The sequence below is a fragment of the Danio aesculapii genome, chromosome 8 (assembly GCF_903798145.1).
Source record: "Danio aesculapii chromosome 8, fDanAes4.1, whole genome shotgun sequence".
Classification (NCBI taxonomy): domain Eukaryota; kingdom Metazoa; phylum Chordata; class Actinopteri; order Cypriniformes; family Danionidae; genus Danio; species Danio aesculapii.
The window spans coordinates 25,461,612-25,479,184 of NC_079442.1; the positions used below are offsets into that span (position 1 = coordinate 25,461,612).

The window sequence follows — 17,573 nt, forward strand, 5'->3', positions numbered from 1 at the left end:
TCCATGTGAACCAGAAATTACTCAGACTTTTATTTCAGTATGTTGATGTACTTCCAGCCAGTGCTTAATTTGAGCTGGATCCTGTTCCGGAAAATGTCAGATATTTGTGTTTTGCGTTCTGGTATTTATTTAGATGGATCCAGCATTAACTTGTGCGTGGTGAATACCTACGCGCGCACACACACACACACACACACACACACACACACACACACTCACACATGATGGTAGTCACTGTGAGCAAGTTAAAGCAAAAGTCCTGTTTAACTATTGGCCCTCAACAATATGTCCAGCCAGTTGGCTTTCTCATGTTTACAGTCACTCTCATTGGTTATTAATTGTTTGTTTCGTGCGCATAAACAATGGCATAGTGGCCAGCCTAAGTAATATTTATATTTTAAAAATGGCGAAGAGGCAGTCACGCATATTTTCAGTTTTTAAAACCATGAGTAAATCTGATAATGAGCCTGATCAAAAGAGATTTTGAGAAGATAAAACTGCGCCCATCAATCAGGATTGCAGGAGACAGAAGCAAAGCCATCTCAAGTCAGTAAGTGGTCAGACTTTCATCAAAGATGACCAAACTACACATATTTTAATTTTTTAAAACCACGAGTAAATCTGATAATGAGCCTGATCAAAAGATCTTGAAAAGATGAAACTGCGCAAACGGATCAGGATAGCAGGAGACAGAAGCAAAGCCATCTCAAGTCAGTCAGAAAACATGACAGAAGAGGTAACTGTGGGCTCTTCTTGAAAATTAGACTGAGTCATTTAATTATTATTTTTTCCACACAATAGTGAAGTGAACTGAATAGTGAATGTTCATATGATTTAAGTTTGTAGCTTCATGTTTTTATTATCCACGATTGACCTATAACTTTATTTGCCACAAAATAATTAAAGACCGTTCAGAAATGTGATGCTCTTTTTTGCGCTATCACTGTTTAATGATGTCATGTTCCGGAAAAACTGAAATTTTGTGGTGGACATTGGTCAAGGTAACCTTTATTTCCTGGTTTTGTTCCAGGAATTATTCATGTACAAATTAAGCACTGCTTTCAACTGAAATTAAATATTGAGTAGAGGGGCAGGGCTTACTTTTTGCGCCTCATTCCTTCATGGCAAACTAATGGTAAGAGTATACTAATAGTATTAATATGCAGTTGCTATAGAAGACCTCAGGTTGACGTCAACAGAAGGACCACCACTCCAAATGTGTAAGCAAGTGGTCAGACTTTGATTAAAGATGACCAAACCAAACAATTTTTTTTCTTCTTCAGTTGATTTAATTGCACGAATGAATTATTCATCTAAAAAGTAACAATGCTAGCAAAATAAACACTGTAAATTTTAAATTCACGTGGACTTTAATTATGACATTTTGTATTTAGTATTATTGTAATATGATTTTTAAAAATTATGTTGATTTTATTATTATATTTGTATGTTAATAAATTAAAAAAATTACATTTAATCCAGTTTAAAATTATTTTGTTTATTACTTTTTGTATTTTAAATAGTTTTTAATTTTTATTTTTAATTTAAGTTTTTATTATATTGCAGATATTTTGTTATATTGCTTATATTTGTTAATATGTTTATATTTAATAGATATTTTTTGCATTCATTTACTCTTCATTTAATTGTTTATTTTTTATTATTGTGTTTTATTAGCATTCAATGATTTCATTTAAGGAAACGATAGAATTTTTTAAAAATTATCTCACTTTCATTTTATTAAATGAAATTATATTTAATTTCTTAGTAAATATTTGTTTTTATTATTACAGTTTATTTATATTTTTTTATTATTCAATTTTGGATTTAATAATCTTTTATATATCCAAAAACAAACAAAAAGTGCTCAGTGGTAGCTTTAATGTGTTGATTCCCTTTGGGTAAGGGATTCATCAAAATAAACAGCAAAAATCAGTCCAGGGCACTCTAATAATGTGGACTGATTTTTACTGTTTAATCTTTTATATATCTATATATATATATATATCTATATATATATATATGGCAACTCATGATTGTAGTCTTTTTTATATGAAATATATATTTAATTGTTAATTTGTTTAATTATCTACTATTATTAAATTTGTTTTTATTTATTTATATTAACTATAAATAATTAACTGCTTCACTTGTTTGCTGTAGCAGCAGCTGTGTGGCTCTCCATCTCAGTTTCAGGACTGGGCAGTTTCAGGGCAGGAGCAGACGGTGTTTTACACAGAGCAGCGCTGTATTCCTCTCCAGGGTCTGTATCCTGTTCACATCTTCTGAAATCTCATTGTGTGTAATAATAAAGCTGCAGCTGTTTTACGCTGAATCTGTGCGTGTGTGTTTGTGTGTGTGTGTTCAGGTCTCAGTCCAGAGCTGGAGGAGCTAATGGTGGAGGGTTTGGTCCTGCAGGTTTCTCTGCCTGAGACCCAGCATCTCTACAGGCTTCTGCTGTCTGGCCCGCCGACCACAAATGCGTCCCACACAGAACACACGGCCTACCTCACACCACCACAGACAGAGGTAAACACCGAGCGCCTACACATATTAGATTTTTACATTAAACATCAAACACTTGAGAAGAACAATCAAAAAGTTCCTTCCAATGGTGATAATGTGCAAATAATTCAACACAAACAGACAAAGAGCTCTGAGGCGAACAATAGTGTATTGGAATATCAGGCTTAGTGTTAGTGGATAGCTGGATTTCAGATGAAGCAGAGCCTTCTTGATTCCACCAATCAAGGGAGGCTGCTGTTACCATGGCAACCAGAACCATGGCAAACTAGCTCAGCAACTGTTTCAGATCCTATAAAGCACGGGTTACATAATTTAACAAGTTTGCTTGCTCTCTGTATAGATTTTAATCATTTTTAATAAACGTGGTCATATACTGAGCTGTTTTTTATTTGATTTAATCATTTGCTTTATTTTATGCATAGTTCATAAAAATGTAATGAAATTCTTTAAATTCTTAATAGCTGATTGGTTTAATGCTCCTTATTTGAGGGCCTTTAATGCACATTAAACAAAATGCATCAGGAAATACTTACAGAACTGCTTACAATAATTGTTGTTGACCCAGTTTCTGCTTAAAATGATTTTCTCCCTGATCTGACCAAGATACTGCTGAACTCAGATTTGTTTCCAGAATCTCACATTTAAATTCCCCCTTTAAAATACTGTCTGTGAAAGGATGTCAGGAGTAGTCAGAATGTGACAGACCATCCTTTCCCATCCAAAATGCACAAGAGTTTCCGACTGCTACCATTTTTCTTGTAAATTTAATCTTGCTCTGCAAGAAATGTAATCAATAAAATAAGGCTACTGAAAAGGTAGGCAGTTACCAGCACAGAAGAGCTATTTCTGTTTATTTAAAGCTCATTTATTTGTTCAAGTGTGCTTTAGAATAAGCTCTGGCTATTAGTTTGATCTCAAATAACCACAAAAATGCAAATAATAAATACAGAATTTGCAGAGCTTAAGGTATTATTAAAAACGGATGTGGTGGTAATATATTTGTGGACACTGATATGCATTTTTCAGGTTTTGTTTAAAAAAAACAAAAAAACAGTATTTAAAACTGAATTTACAATTTTAACACAGTCACTTTTTACCAATAATATCACCCATATTTTCTTAAAGATCTAAAAAAAGTGTTGCTGGCCTCAGTAGTACACCAACAGTACTGACTAGGGATGTCGCGATCAGGTTTTTTTGCCGAGTCATTTGATTTTGAGTATCTACTAAAATCCGATAGGTAAAAAGAAACAGATCCAGGACGTTCCTTATTTTTTATTTAATTCACCTCATTTTAACATTCAACAACTCTGTTCAAGCTACCTCACAGAAGTGCTCCGTTTGTTAACAATCAAGTAATAAATATCATCAATTCCTCACTTTTGGACTTTAGTGCAACAGTAAATATAACAAAAATCTAATATAAAAACAAATAACACTTCAACTTAAAATACCCGGCAGGCAATATCAAGTTGACATATCACACAGTTTACTATGGCAATGTTGTCATCAACAACTTTATAATACCTCCAGACCGCAGACATACTCGCACTTTCCGCTTCAAACTGCTTTCGTGTTCTACTTTGTCGCCATTTAACCAATAGCGTCTCTGCAAGAAAGTGATGTCATGCTGCACGCGTTGCTCTTTCTGTGTGAAGTCAAGCAAAAGGTCTAACTCTGTGCCGCCGCATAGCTATAGATGTGTGAAAAGGACTCTATACACATATATATTCGAGTCCTTATCAGTAGGTAACGTCCGATTCTAATCTAGTCTGAAAGCGCGTGATGGGCCCAATTTCCGATCACATGATTGGATCTGGACATCCCTTGTACTGACCATGGTTGAAGTACCCTTTTGTAAGAATTGTATTTGTATTAGTTCATCTCTGTGCCCTCTACAGACAGATGCAATCACTTCAGCAGAAAAGAAAGCCAAGCGGCGAATGAACAGAGATGAGGTGGAGATCAGGGAAAGAGGGATGAAGCTGAAAAGCAAGAAGCAGAGGATGATGGGTGTGGAGAAGCGGAGAGAGAGGAAAGCAGCGTCGGTCTCTGCGTCAGACATGTCTCAGTCAGAAGACTCAGAGGAAGACATGACTCTGTGTCCCGCAGAGAGCTGTCTCCAGCCCGAGGGGGAAGAGGTGAGCGACTGACTTGATGTCTGTTCTGGAAGAGCCCTTCATGAAGAGATTCAGTCTTTCAATTTCATTTGAAAACACTTAGAAGTGACATCCTGAAGTGCTCTTTATGCTTTTTACCAGCTAAGTAAGTGTATTTAAAGTGCACTTATTCTTTTTTTCGTTTCAGTGTGAATGCTCATCTTACATAATTGAATATGAACGGCATAAAATAGTGCACAAGTATGTGATATGGTATGCACCTTGTGTTTTTGTAAAGAATACACTTAGCCGATAAAAAGAATGGGAAATCGCTACAAATGAATGTTGATGAAGGGAAGGAGCAATTAGGCACTGAGTTTGAGTAACTTTATTTAATCTGGATTTGCAAAACAAAATTATTCAACGGCACTTGTACTCATGACGGGTGCTATTTGTTAGTTTGTTGATTTATTTCACTAATTTAGCATCTGGTAAATGTTGTTTTGGAAACTGTTTGAATTTCCGGTTAGTAAAAGAACGTTACTGTTCCTTTTGGGCTGACAAAAACCCAAATTCAACACGGTTGAGAGTATAAGTGTCTGTATAGGGTGTCATTTATGATGCGAATAGAGTGTGGAATTTGCCTATATTTTATTGATATCATAAGCGCCACCTACTGGCAAAGAATAAACTTGAATGTCCATTCAGCATGTTTTTATTTATTCCAGTTGGAAAATAGACCCATATATTAGGATTTAGTGTTTGAAACGTGAAAGTTTAAATTCAGGGTTTTACCTGTTTTTTAGAGTAATATTTATAGTTTAAGCCCAGGATACACTAAGCTGATGGTTGGCCGTTGTGTTTTGCCTCTCATTGGGCTCATGTTTTTGCCTGTTACAGCATGTAGAGATGCAGCGATTAACTGATTTCACTATTAACTGCGCTTTAATTCATCACGGTTAATTAATCGTAAAGGCTTCTCAATACCGCGTTTCTGCACGGAACATAACGGTTGCAACTAAACAAAGCTATGCCAACTGTGTGCTAGTTTAAAGTTCCGAGCTTGTACACTAAGGCTAATGCGCACACACACACTGGATCAAAGGCTGATTTTAACTATGGCTGAGGCTATTAACTCAGGTCCGTTTACATATGCCGTCTTTTGCGCGCACAAGTTCATTATTTCCAATGGAGGCGCATGAGCAGTTTGATGCGCTCACGCTTTCCAGGCATACCTAGTTGAAAGAATGCCGTAAGTCACGTGTCAAGAACTGACCGGTCAGCTTCATACTTTGTATGGAATATACATATTTCTACTCAAAGAAAAAAATACAACATGAAAATACCAAACTATTGTGTAATGCAGTTGATCAAAAGTGCTTAAGACTACTTTTGTTCTATTTAAAAAGCAAATTTTTGGCTAATATGTACCTTAGATTTATATTAGAAAAATTAAATTGTATTTATTTATTTATTCATTCAGTCTTTGTTCTGTCATTTGTTTTGTGTAAAAAATTTACTTGTTTAAATGTCGAACATTTTTTTCACTTATGTTTTTTTTTTATATATATATATATATAATTATTTTTTAGGGGTTTTCAACCTTTATTGTATAGGACAGTAGAGAGTATTGACAAGAAAGAATGGGGAGCAGAGAGAGGGGAAGGATCGGCATAGGACCTCGAGGCGGGAATCGAACTCGGGTCACCGTGAGCACCGGAGTGCATATGTCGACGCACTACCCACTACACCAGTTGTGTAGTCGGGGCTATATGCACGTATACTCAGTATGCCTACTTTTTTTCCACTCACTGTTTGGGTATTACAACTTCTGAGGATCAATAATTGCATATACCCTCTGTATACTTGTTTTGCTGATTAGACGTGCCTAATTTACATGTATTTGCATCCCCTTTAACTGTATACCAAATGTTTTTATTTTTTTTAATTCTCATCTTTGTTGCAATTGGTGCATTCGTAAGTTTTTCGAAGTCAACTGAATGATGTCTCGCTGAAACGTTCTGGTAAAATTATGAAACGGCATGGGCGGGTTGGGTGGGTAATAGTACACATTTTTTTTAGGACTACACCACTGCACTACACTGCACCGACTTTTTCACTTATGTTTATGTCCAAAGAGAAATAAATTATTATCTAAAGTAGTAGTGTTTTGAACTGAATTTATACATAATAATCGTGATAACCATGATTATTCCTCCGACTATAATCGTAAAAACCAAAGTCTATAATCGTTGCATCCCTAACAGCATGTAGAATAGGCATCAGCCATCATCAGCTATTGTGAACTAGAGCGCTCTGATAGATTATCTGTTATAGCCATGTCCACTAACCACTTGGTTATTGTCGCTGACCTGGTTTAGTGTGTGACCACAGGCGTAGCTCTATCTCACTCATACAGTGCTAATTTTATTGCTGTAGGTCTACTAAACTGTAACAATTAGTTTGAAACCCCAGCATACCCTTTGAAATGTGTGTGTGACTATTTCCCTCCTGTGTTTCAGGTGGACTGGGTGCAGTGTGACTGCTGTAACCGCTGGTTTCATATGATTTGTGTGGGAGTCTCAGCAGAACTGGCAGCCGAGGAGGACTACATGTGTGTGAGCTGCAGCACAAGTAACACGGGCCGCCGGAAGTGAGACGTTCTCCCACCCCTCCGCTTCTCCCGGATGTATAACTGACCCCTCCCGTTCCCTAACCTATGACCTCTGACCTTTGTAACAACGGTGCTATTTTACTCTTTTTGTTGGACTCTGTTGTTCTGAATGATACTCTTTGGTCACCTTTTTTTGTATTTTTACAGATCTTCTCCTTCTGTCGAACTGTTTGTGATCGTCTAAATCAATGCTAAATATGCTGAATGAATATAGCGGTGCATGGGGTTTGTGTTGGTGTTGTTTTCTGGCGTGGAGGAGAGACGCTCTGGCGACGGTCGTCTCTTCTGCATGCACGACCGGAAACGGCCCGGCACAGGACAAACCGACAGTTTTCACCAAATACAATAAAGGATAAATACAGAGAGATTATTTTTTTGGAAACTATGGCCGTTTCAGTACACATCATGCATCTGGGATTTTCTCCGTTGTGTCGTTTTATTTTTTTTTTTGTAGATTAGTTTTATTTATCGGAGCAATAATGTCGTTTGTACGTTTCTGGAGGTTTCAGCAGTCTCAGTTGTGTTGGTGATTTAGAGATGGTGGTCAGATATTCAGGATATGTAATGGACACATACACACACACACACATACACACGTCATTCTTGTAGCAGACAGAAGAGTGTAATGAACTGCCACAAAACCTGCTCAAGCCGTTCTGAAGGGTGAGGGTGGGGGTGATGGGGTTTGGGGTTTGATTAGCTTGTTAAAAAAAAAGTCCCGATTTATAGTGTGGAATAAAACTCTGTTCTAATATCAGACAAAGCCTCTTCCCTTCTTTATTTGATCATCTCTGATGTTCTGCTGCATCACATTGCTCACAGGCCAGTCTATTTCTAGTCTTTATAACTGTACTGTTTATTGATATTTTTAATTATTTGCTTATTTTTAAACTTTTTCCATTTTAGTTCATTTGTGTCATAAAATTAATCGATTTTATTTTTTTTTTTAATAATTAAAAAAAAAATTTTTGGGTTATGAATTTGAATTGAACCTTGAATTTGTTAACTCTGTGTCATTTTAAACCTGTTGTTTTGTTTATTTATTTAGCATAGGGGTCTCAAACTCAAATTGGCGGGGGGGGCATATTCTAGCACGAAAAAGTGGAAACCTGCAGTAATTGATGCACTCAGACATTCTTCCCAGAGTATCAAAGCTCCTTTTTGTTTCTTGTACATATAGAAGGGTAGTTCAAATTTCTTTGAAAATACTACAGTTTAATAAAAGGCATAATAATTATTAGGAGGGAGGAAGAGGGGGCCGCAAATGGCCCACATGCTGGCAGTTTGAGACCCCTGATTTAGCAGATGTACTGTAAAAACTTACGTTCAGTTTCTGGCCATTTTTTTTCTTTTTCACTATTTTTAGTCATGGTTCAGCTTTATTCTGTTTATTTTCAGGCATTGTAAAAGTCTTTTAAGGATTTTAAGAATAGACAAGGCAAAAAATTTAATCAAGTATATAAAAAGAAGTATAAAATACCCAAACTAAGAGTTCAGTTAAATAAATAACCCAAATCAAACCAGTCTGTCCTTATGTGACCACACTAAACACTGAAACACAGATAGTATTATTCCTGACATTTAATTATTTTATTTGTACAATTTCTACAGTTCTAGAGTTACATTTAAAAATTGAAAACCTGTAAATTGGTTCTGTTGCAATCAGTACTGATATGAAAATTAATACACGGTGAAACTCCAGGTTCTTTAAGAACATTTAACCTTCTAATTTGTTCCAAATTTGTTACAGGTTCGGGTGGTTTGAAAGACCCACCCCTCAGTGACAAAGGTCCAGAATTTGTCCCATACATGAGCTCAGGTGTCCTTTGACTGCTATGCCTTCATAAATTGTGGAAATAACCCATCAAAGGCTTTAAAATCATGAAGAATCTTATCTTATCTTCTTATAAGGTCATCTTTCACGATACTGACCTGCTGTATTGTTAAAAATATAAAACATTTTACAAGTGTCTTTTATTCTAAATCTTGGACCTGATTCTTGAAAGAAAAATGACCAATTAAAAGGTGCAAAGCACCAAAAGTGGCCCATATTCAAGTTTTTTAATACTAATTAAGCTGTTTGTTATGCATGAATTTTCAAATGTACTTTTTTACAAGAGAGACTAAAAAATCGTGAACCTCTACATTATTATTATTATTATTATTATTATTATGTTTAAATAGTTTATTATTTAAATGGCCAAATTCTGACTGAGGAAAGTTAAATGTGCTGGCAAGTTTGTTATAATTCTGAGTTTTGAGAATTATTTTAGTCAGTGGTGAAACGCTTCAATGTTGTGGCAAACGATGGCAAGGGAAATTGTCATGATTGTTTCTAGAATGTGGAAGGATTAGGAGATCCAATTTATTGGAGCGTGGTGAAAAACTAGCGGTTCTGCAAACCCGTAGTTCATTTGTTACTGAAATCAGTGCGTGTGCACGAGCTAGACGGGTTCGCGCACATGTGCAATATTTTGCGGAATGCGTCCTGGTGCTCGCGCTCGACTCTGAGCACGAGAGAAACTCTCTTAGAGTTTTATCATGGATATAGATACATTTGAGAAGACAAAATCTACTATTTAAACTCATTCAGCGGCATTTCCATAGACTAAAACAGTTTTATTCGTAAACATTAAACAGAGATAAAAATGTCCAGACCCACGGCCCGGGAGCGACAGGAGAGCGATGATGACTCGGACACAGACCTGCTGCTCGCGGCGCTTTCACCGGAGGAAGTGGAGAAGCTCGAGCGGGAACTCGTTTATATCGACCCCGACCCGACTGTACCTGTCGGACTCCGCCAGCGGAACCAGACGGACAAACTCCCGTCCAGGGGATATGACAGAGAAGCGATGCTGGACTACTGCGAGCGCCAAACCAAGAAACTAATCCGGAGAGAACTGAGCGCAGAGGTGATGATAATAATAACAATAATATGAATATAACTAACAATGTGATAAAACAATGTTATTACTTATTCCGTTTTAAAAATATATCGATTATGTAGTTGTTAATCACTTATTATATTGTTCATTACAATAGCTTTCCCCATTGACTTCTAAGTCAAATCTGTTTTTAATCTATCAACAAAACCTTTAAATCTTCAAAACACTTCAAGACTTAATAATAGTTATTATATAGGCTAGTAATGATTATATATTGATTATAATAGCCATAGATACTAATCTCTATCCTTAACTTAATATTTTAAACACTGCATTAAGTACTATTTATCTTTAGTAATAATTTAACACTTTAAAACTCACTTCAGGAAAGTCTAAACTTTTCAGCTAATACATAATTCTAAAATACACGAAGAGGTGGATTAATTTCCTCTTGGGAATGGTTTGCTCTTAGTTTAGAGAGTTTCATTGCAGGAGAATGAAGAACTGACATGTGTTCATCTGTCATTCAGTTCATGTTTAAGATCTCATCATGGTGTTACATATTTGTGGATTTGTGGACATAGTAAATTGTTGCTTTAGCACTAAGATCTCTGTTAGCCTGTGTGGCCTGCATGCCTGACATGCTGTTAGTTCCCATGAATCAACAGCCGTTTTGCTGTACTCGCGGGACTCTAATGGCCTATAATGTTGCCATCATCTGACGGTGATGAAGTTTTTCTTTGCTTTGGAGCTTGTGCTGCGCAGTTACAAAACACTTTGTGCTTCCAAGTGTGCGTCAAGCCTTTTTCCAACAACAGATCTCCCAAATAATCCAACTCTATTCAGTTAGTTCAAGTGAAATTTCTCTAAATATCAATATTTTTCACTCTCTTCTGTTTGAAAACAGTGTAAACTTCTCCTGGGTAAAAATCCTGAAAAGTGTAATTTTGCTTAATGTCTTTATAAACATTTAGTGTCATGGTTTGGTTTATTGTGGTCTGGTATAAACACAAGATACTCTCTCCTTTGAGGCAAGCAGTGGTTAGTTGGCACTCAATATAAACTATGCAGAACTAACCTTTAACATCAGAGCTGCTGTATTTGTTCAGTCTTTAATCCACCTCAGTTGTATTTTCTGACAGTATGCTGCAAAAATTAGGATAATCTGTAGTAACAGAACAGAACAGGTGGTTTGGCTCTTCAGGGACAGTGTTCCTTGTGTTTTCTGGAGAGTGCTAGTGGTGTTTAATGTGATTAAACAGGTGCTAATGAAGCTCTAGTAATGTGAGACTCACACGGGGGGCCTCAAACTACTTTTAAACTCTATTGAGACAGAGACAAGTTTGTTTCAAAGAGCAGGTTAGAGAACACACAAATAAATTACACAAGATACTAAGTAAAATTGTGCTTTTGTATAATCAGTAATTATCTTTTATAGTATTTTTTAATCAATACTAGTTTATAAATATAAAAAATCTCATCATATTGACTGTGAAGTTTGTTTAGCGGCTACATTGTGTTGGCAATGTAAACATGCTAACTGGCCAGTCACTTCCACATGTACTGAGTAAAACATCTTGAGAATAAATTTACGTTCTGGGAGTTTTTCAGTAGTTAAGAGCGATGCACTTGAGCGATTTGTGATTGTTTTTACTTCAAGCCTGGCCTCGGTGAGGTTTTGGAGCTGTCAAGTACGGCATACCAGACCTGAATGTTCCTCCCTTTGCTGCCTTATAAGGGCACATCTGAGAGTTTTAAGACTTCTTCAAACAATAGCACACACATCTACACAGTGCATTCATTCCCTTTTAATGACCACCAAAAATAACTCACTCAATTCAACTGGGTCCAATCATGATGACCTGTGTATTTAATGACGTGATATTTATCTATAATTACACTAAAATGACAGCAAAAGAGACCTGAAATTAAATGTAAATACAATGTCAAAGGTCAGACCTAGATTAGCTAAAATCAGATATGCAAACTATCAAAAAACAAACAGACAAATACCTTTGTGAATAATGTGTCTGTTTGTAGGGAGGGGATGGAAGAAGGAGAGAGCGACTTCGCCGGATGAGGAGCAGAGAGTTTTCCAGATCACAGAGCGGCGATCCTCCGGACACAGAGAGCAGAAATGCTGAAAGTGAAAAAGATAAGGAGAGAACGAGAAAATGGGAGGATGACTCTAAAGATTTATCTGATGAGGGAGAGAAGAAAAGGGAGGAAAGGAGAACAGGTGATAAGACGGAAAGTGGCAAAGAACTTTCTAGGAAAGAGAAAGGAGGAAGCAAAACTCTAGACCTCATTTCCAAACTGCAAGAGAAACAAGAGGAGAAGAAAGACAGAGGGAGGAAGGATGAGAAGAAAGTGAACGAAAACTCCAAAATACGAGGGGTTGTCTCCAAACTTCAGGGGGATAAAGACATAGAAGAGATAAAGGACAAAAAGACGGATGTCAAAAAGCAAGATGTAAGCAAAACTAAAACCACAGAGGTACCCAAAAACAGCAAAGCAGGACGAGTAAACTTAAAAGATGCAGAAAAAGACGACCAAAACAGCAGATTTAGAAGAGTTGAAGAAATAAGTTTGGATAAAACCAGAGCTCAAAAGGAGAGAGAACAAGTGAAACCATCTGAAAACACCAAGGCGAAGATTTCTGCCAGTTCCTACCATGAAAGCTCAGGGAACTGTCATGGAGCGGACACCTGTTCAATTACTACTGAGGAGGACGAGTCTTATAGTGAAGATCTGGACAGTGACACTGGCTCCAGCATGTTTGATGATCTTCTAGAGCAGGTTCGCAGTGATGATCCTGAACTAACAGAGGTCAACGTCAACAACTCAGATGCCATTAAAACAGATACCCTGATTCAGTTCGCAGAGGGTCTTCGTGGCAACACTCACATTAAAACCTTCTGCCTCGCAAACACAAGAGCGGACGATCATGTTGCATTCGCCATCGCCAAAACATTGCGAGAAAACTCAACCTTGACCGGCATCAACCTCGACTCCAATCATCTGACAGGCAAGGGCATCCTGGCCATCATCAACTCTCTTCAACACAATAGCGCACTGATGGAGCTGAGGTTTCATAACCAGAGACACATCTGCGGAGGGAAGACTGAGATGGAGATGGCTAAAGTCTTACGTGACAACTCTTCACTGCTGAAGTTGGGATATCACTTTGAGTTGGCCGGGCCCAGGATGGCCATGACGAACATCTTGAGTCGAAACATGGACAGGAAGCGGCAGCAGCGATTAGAAGCGCAAAAACTCGCCGGACATGAGATCAACTTCACCTCACAAGAAGAAAATAAGAGCTCAACTGATAAAACTAAGTCGACAACATCGTCCACTCCAAAGAAAGACTCTAAATTTGCTTCCCTATCAAAATTCACCTCTGCTCAAGAAAATTCCAAAGCTTCACCGACAAAGCCACTGTCTAAACTCCTCCCCACTGAGGTAACAGGAAGTAAAAAAGGAGCAACAGGAAATGGGCAAGCCCCTCCTCCTCCCCCTCCTTCAGGTCCAGCATTAGATGTTCAGGCACTGAGGAGATCTTTGACCCCAGTCTCTCAGAGGAAACCAGATGGCAGTACAGCTGTCCGACAGATGGACAGGAGCTCCAGAGATCAGCTCCTGGACTCTATCAGAAACTGCAGCATGAATGCTCTCAAGAAGGCAAGTGATGTGGATCTCATGTTATAGATTTTGCTGCACATCACTCTCCTAATTAGAACAAATGAAAGCTATGGCATTATGTTATTAAATGTCCCATTCAGTGCTTCGAAATATGCGTTTTTGTTTGATGTGCGAGGCAATTTACCTGAAAAATGAAGACAGGGCAGGACATAGAGCCTTCCCCTTTTTAAAAGTCAGCCAATAGCGTTTCATTTTATCACAGCTCTGCCAGCAGTGAGAGTGGTTGATTGGTCAGAACATTTGATGAGAAACTAAAGTATGAGGTGACGTCAACAAATAGTTTATCCATTTAGGCGGAAGTGACTAACTGCAAGCTTTGGATGTTTATATCTTCTAAATGCGAATTGTATTTGACTAACCTACTGAAACTAACATTTAAAAAACGTTATTTTGATTTCGCAAGTTAAAACTCCACTCTCAACATTAATAGCCTAGTGCAGGGGTGCCCAAGCTGCAACCTTGATCAAACATTCCAGTCTTTAATTAGCAAGTGCTTAGGGATTTGGCCTAAAATCTAAATCTCGATTAATTGAACATTTTAACTCGATTACGATTAAAGAACGATTGTTTTATTTATTTATTTATTTATTTATAGTTATATAGTTCACTGAAAATTTTGTACAGTGAATATGTTCGCATATTACCAGTGAGAGATTTTTGAATGAAGGGTGCATTACCTGATTTTAAAATAATTGAAGGAAACACACACTATCTACTGTCTAGGATTATTTATTGAACATGAACTTTAAACAACTGAAATTAATCCACGCCATCTATGCTCGACACCCTTATCAAACCAACCAATCACAAAACCTGTGTTATGCGTCATCGTGACATGTAGTTCCATTTTTTGAGAGGTGAGCAGGTATGCGACCGCACAAAGGCTGTGCTGGACCATATGCGTGCGCTTAACGCATAAGTATATATCAGTCTTAACAGAGCTGGGTCACGTGACTCCACATGCGGTAGGGAAAGTAATTGAAAAAGTTGACCTGGAAAAATGTTTAACAATTAAAGGTTCTGAATGTCGATTTCCATTACTTTTCAATTAATCGACCAGCCCAACAAGGGCTCCTTTAGATCTTACTAATGCTGTGGTCACACTAGAGTTTGAGCATGCGAAATTCTGTCATACGACGATTCGAAAAGGGGGCGGGATTAAGCAAGGTGTTTAAACATTAAAAAAGTGAGCGATTGGTCCATATTATACATTTCTTTACAGAGAGGTCATGTATTGATCTTCGATTGGTCTCACGCAGTCACGTGATGCAATTTCGGAGGTCAGAGTTCAGTAAGCTTGAGCTTTGCAATGTAGCGATCTGCGAAACTTGTTGCATTCACATGGCTATGAATGGACGTCTATTGGGTGAAAAGTGCAGTGTGACTGCAGCTTTAGTTGGTTTAGTCGTGTTTGATCACGGTTGGAGCTAAACTCTCCAGTATGGTAGATCTCCAGGAACAGGGTTGAAATTCGATCGCCAGCTCGAGGTCCTTTGCCAATCCTTTTACCTCTATCTCTGCTCCTCACACATTCCTGTTTCCACTCCACTGTCCTGTCTAATAAAATGGTAAAAACCACAAAAAAAACCTACACTCTCTAAAGCAGGTCACTCACCGGTTGCGCTGCTTGGCCCCGCAACAAGTGGCGCACATGACAGTTGAAAGTATCACACACCAGACACGCATATTTGCATGTTATTTAAAATGAAACTATTCAGATGGTGCTTTGTGTCGCGGCAGAAATTTAAACAGTGTCCTGAGTCGTGGCTGGGCACCACAGACAGCCGCCGACTTGAGTGTACCCTGTTACAAATCTATGTTTAGAATTCTAAAATGCATGGCGCTGTGTGGTGTGACGCCGAGCGGCACATCCGGTGTGCAACCCCCTTAACAGTCAAAAAAAATTCTGTCTATACACAGTGCTGAATTCAGACTACTATTCTTCCATCTTTCAGGTGAGATGGTAAACCGAGGTCCTGAAATTCTGTGGTAATATCTGATGGCACTTCTCATAAAGAGTAGGGGTGTAACCCCAGTTTCCTGGCTAAATTCCTTCCATTAGCCCTTACCCAGCATGGCCTCCCAATCATCCCCATTCACTGAATTGGCTCTATCACTGTCTCTCCACTCTCCACATTCAAGTGGATGCTGCACACTGGTGGTGGTGTGGAGAGACCCCCCACATGATTGTGAAGTGCTTTGGGTGTATGGCCATATATGATAAATGCGCTATATAAATATACAATACTTACTTACTTACTTTGCATTTTTGTTATAGTCACTATGTCTGATTTATTTGGTTTGGACTCCTAAATCTTTGTTGCTTTAAGAACAAGAAACATGTCAGACTACATGATGCTTCTTGACCAATCATCATTTGCCTATTTTTTATGACATGCGTGATGATGTCATAAGGAAAGTGTAACTAGTGATGATTCAGGCAGAGATGGTTTTCTCTAATTAATAATACTTGAATAACAAATAGATATTCAATATCCCTGAGGTCTGTCATGACAGCTTTAAAATGCAAATCATTATAACTTTATTAAAGTATATTTGGGTAAAAAAACAAATTCTCTTATTCACTGAAAAAAAATATTTTTGCAAAATTGTTGCAAACAGTTTATGTAGGTTAAATTTAAACAAACTAATTAGATTGAGTAATGTTCAACATAATTTGTTTAAATTCAGCCCATATAAATTATTTGCAACCACTTACCTTAAAAAATAGTAAATCCAATTTATCTTTTATCAGTGTTTCTAACATTGTTAAATTCTTTTTTAATATACATAATTTTTTTACTTCTGTATATTATAAATTCCTTGAATTTCTTTCCAATCTTCCTCACAGGTTGAGATCCCTAAGCGGTTGAGATAACATCTGTCCAGTGCACATGTGTCTGATTCAGATTCGCCTGCAGTCTTCCAGAGCCCTGTTATGATGGAGGAGTCACTGAATCATCAAGATGAGATTCCTTCTCTACGTGCTCAGGCATTCAGACACTTTAGATACATGATATGTAAACATCTGAGGTGTGAGGCTTTACCATATTAGTGTGAATTTTCCCTAGACTGATAGGAAGAGCTGTGAGTGCTTCAAGTGTCCTTGAGAATATTGGCCACAAAAAAACTTTTTTTGGAATGTGTTATTGAAATATAATAGCCATTTCTTTTTAGAATTCTGGCATACTTTAATATACTTTTATCTTCTACCATGTTTCTTGTAGCATCTCCACTCATCAATTTGCAAATATCATGCCATATTATTTTCAGCTGAAGGTTCATGATCTCATGCTTTCTGCAGCACGTCAGTAATCAGTTAAATGTTGTCGCATTAAACAGAAATGTCAGAAAGTGTATTTAAAAGCATAAATGAATCATAGTGTATGCGGAGAATAAAGCAAAAAATCTCATTTTTGAGCAACATTTATTATGTATCCTGCAACTTAAGTTTATTTGTGATACATTAAAATTGTCACTTTAGAACTATTGTAGATATTGAGCTTTCTGTATGCAGTGCTACCTGATGTGAATTAAGAAATTTTAAATGTAAAAATGGAAATTGCCTTGGATTTGATAAATCTTAAAGCATTTTTGATGAATCTTTATCGTTACAGCAGTTCAATAAACCTCCACAAACAACCATATACACTGGATTTTGAGTTTTAATTAGAGAACAGAGGT

The 17,573-nt window shown here is 37.3% G+C and overlaps 2 protein-coding genes across 3 annotated transcripts in view; both read left to right on the forward strand.

Moving 5' to 3' along the window:
• kdm5bb (lysine (K)-specific demethylase 5Bb) overlaps positions 1 to 8,031 on the forward strand; it is a 34,748-nt gene extending 26,717 nt beyond the window's left edge. For both annotated transcript variants that reach the window (XM_056463490.1, XM_056463492.1), the window contains 4 exons: positions 2,164 to 2,263; positions 2,369 to 2,529; positions 4,428 to 4,667; positions 7,148 to 8,031. In XM_056463490.1, coding sequence (XP_056319465.1) covers positions 2,164 to 2,263; positions 2,369 to 2,529; positions 4,428 to 4,667; positions 7,148 to 7,282 — 636 coding nt within the window. In that variant the 3' untranslated portion in view covers positions 7,283 to 8,031. The remainder of the gene's footprint in view (positions 1 to 2,163; positions 2,264 to 2,368; positions 2,530 to 4,427; positions 4,668 to 7,147) is intronic.
• A 1,722-nt stretch (positions 8,032 to 9,753) lies between these two features.
• LOC130233447 (leiomodin-1) lies at positions 9,754 to 17,536 on the forward strand. The gene is made up of 3 exons (XM_056463493.1): positions 9,754 to 10,211; positions 12,225 to 13,868; positions 16,741 to 17,536. The coding sequence occupies exons 1-3, from the start codon at positions 9,948 to 9,950 to the stop codon at positions 16,765 to 16,767; spliced, it is 1,935 nt and encodes a 644-aa protein (XP_056319468.1). The 5' UTR covers positions 9,754 to 9,947; the 3' UTR covers positions 16,768 to 17,536.
• The last annotated feature ends 37 nt before the right edge of the window (positions 17,537 to 17,573 follow it).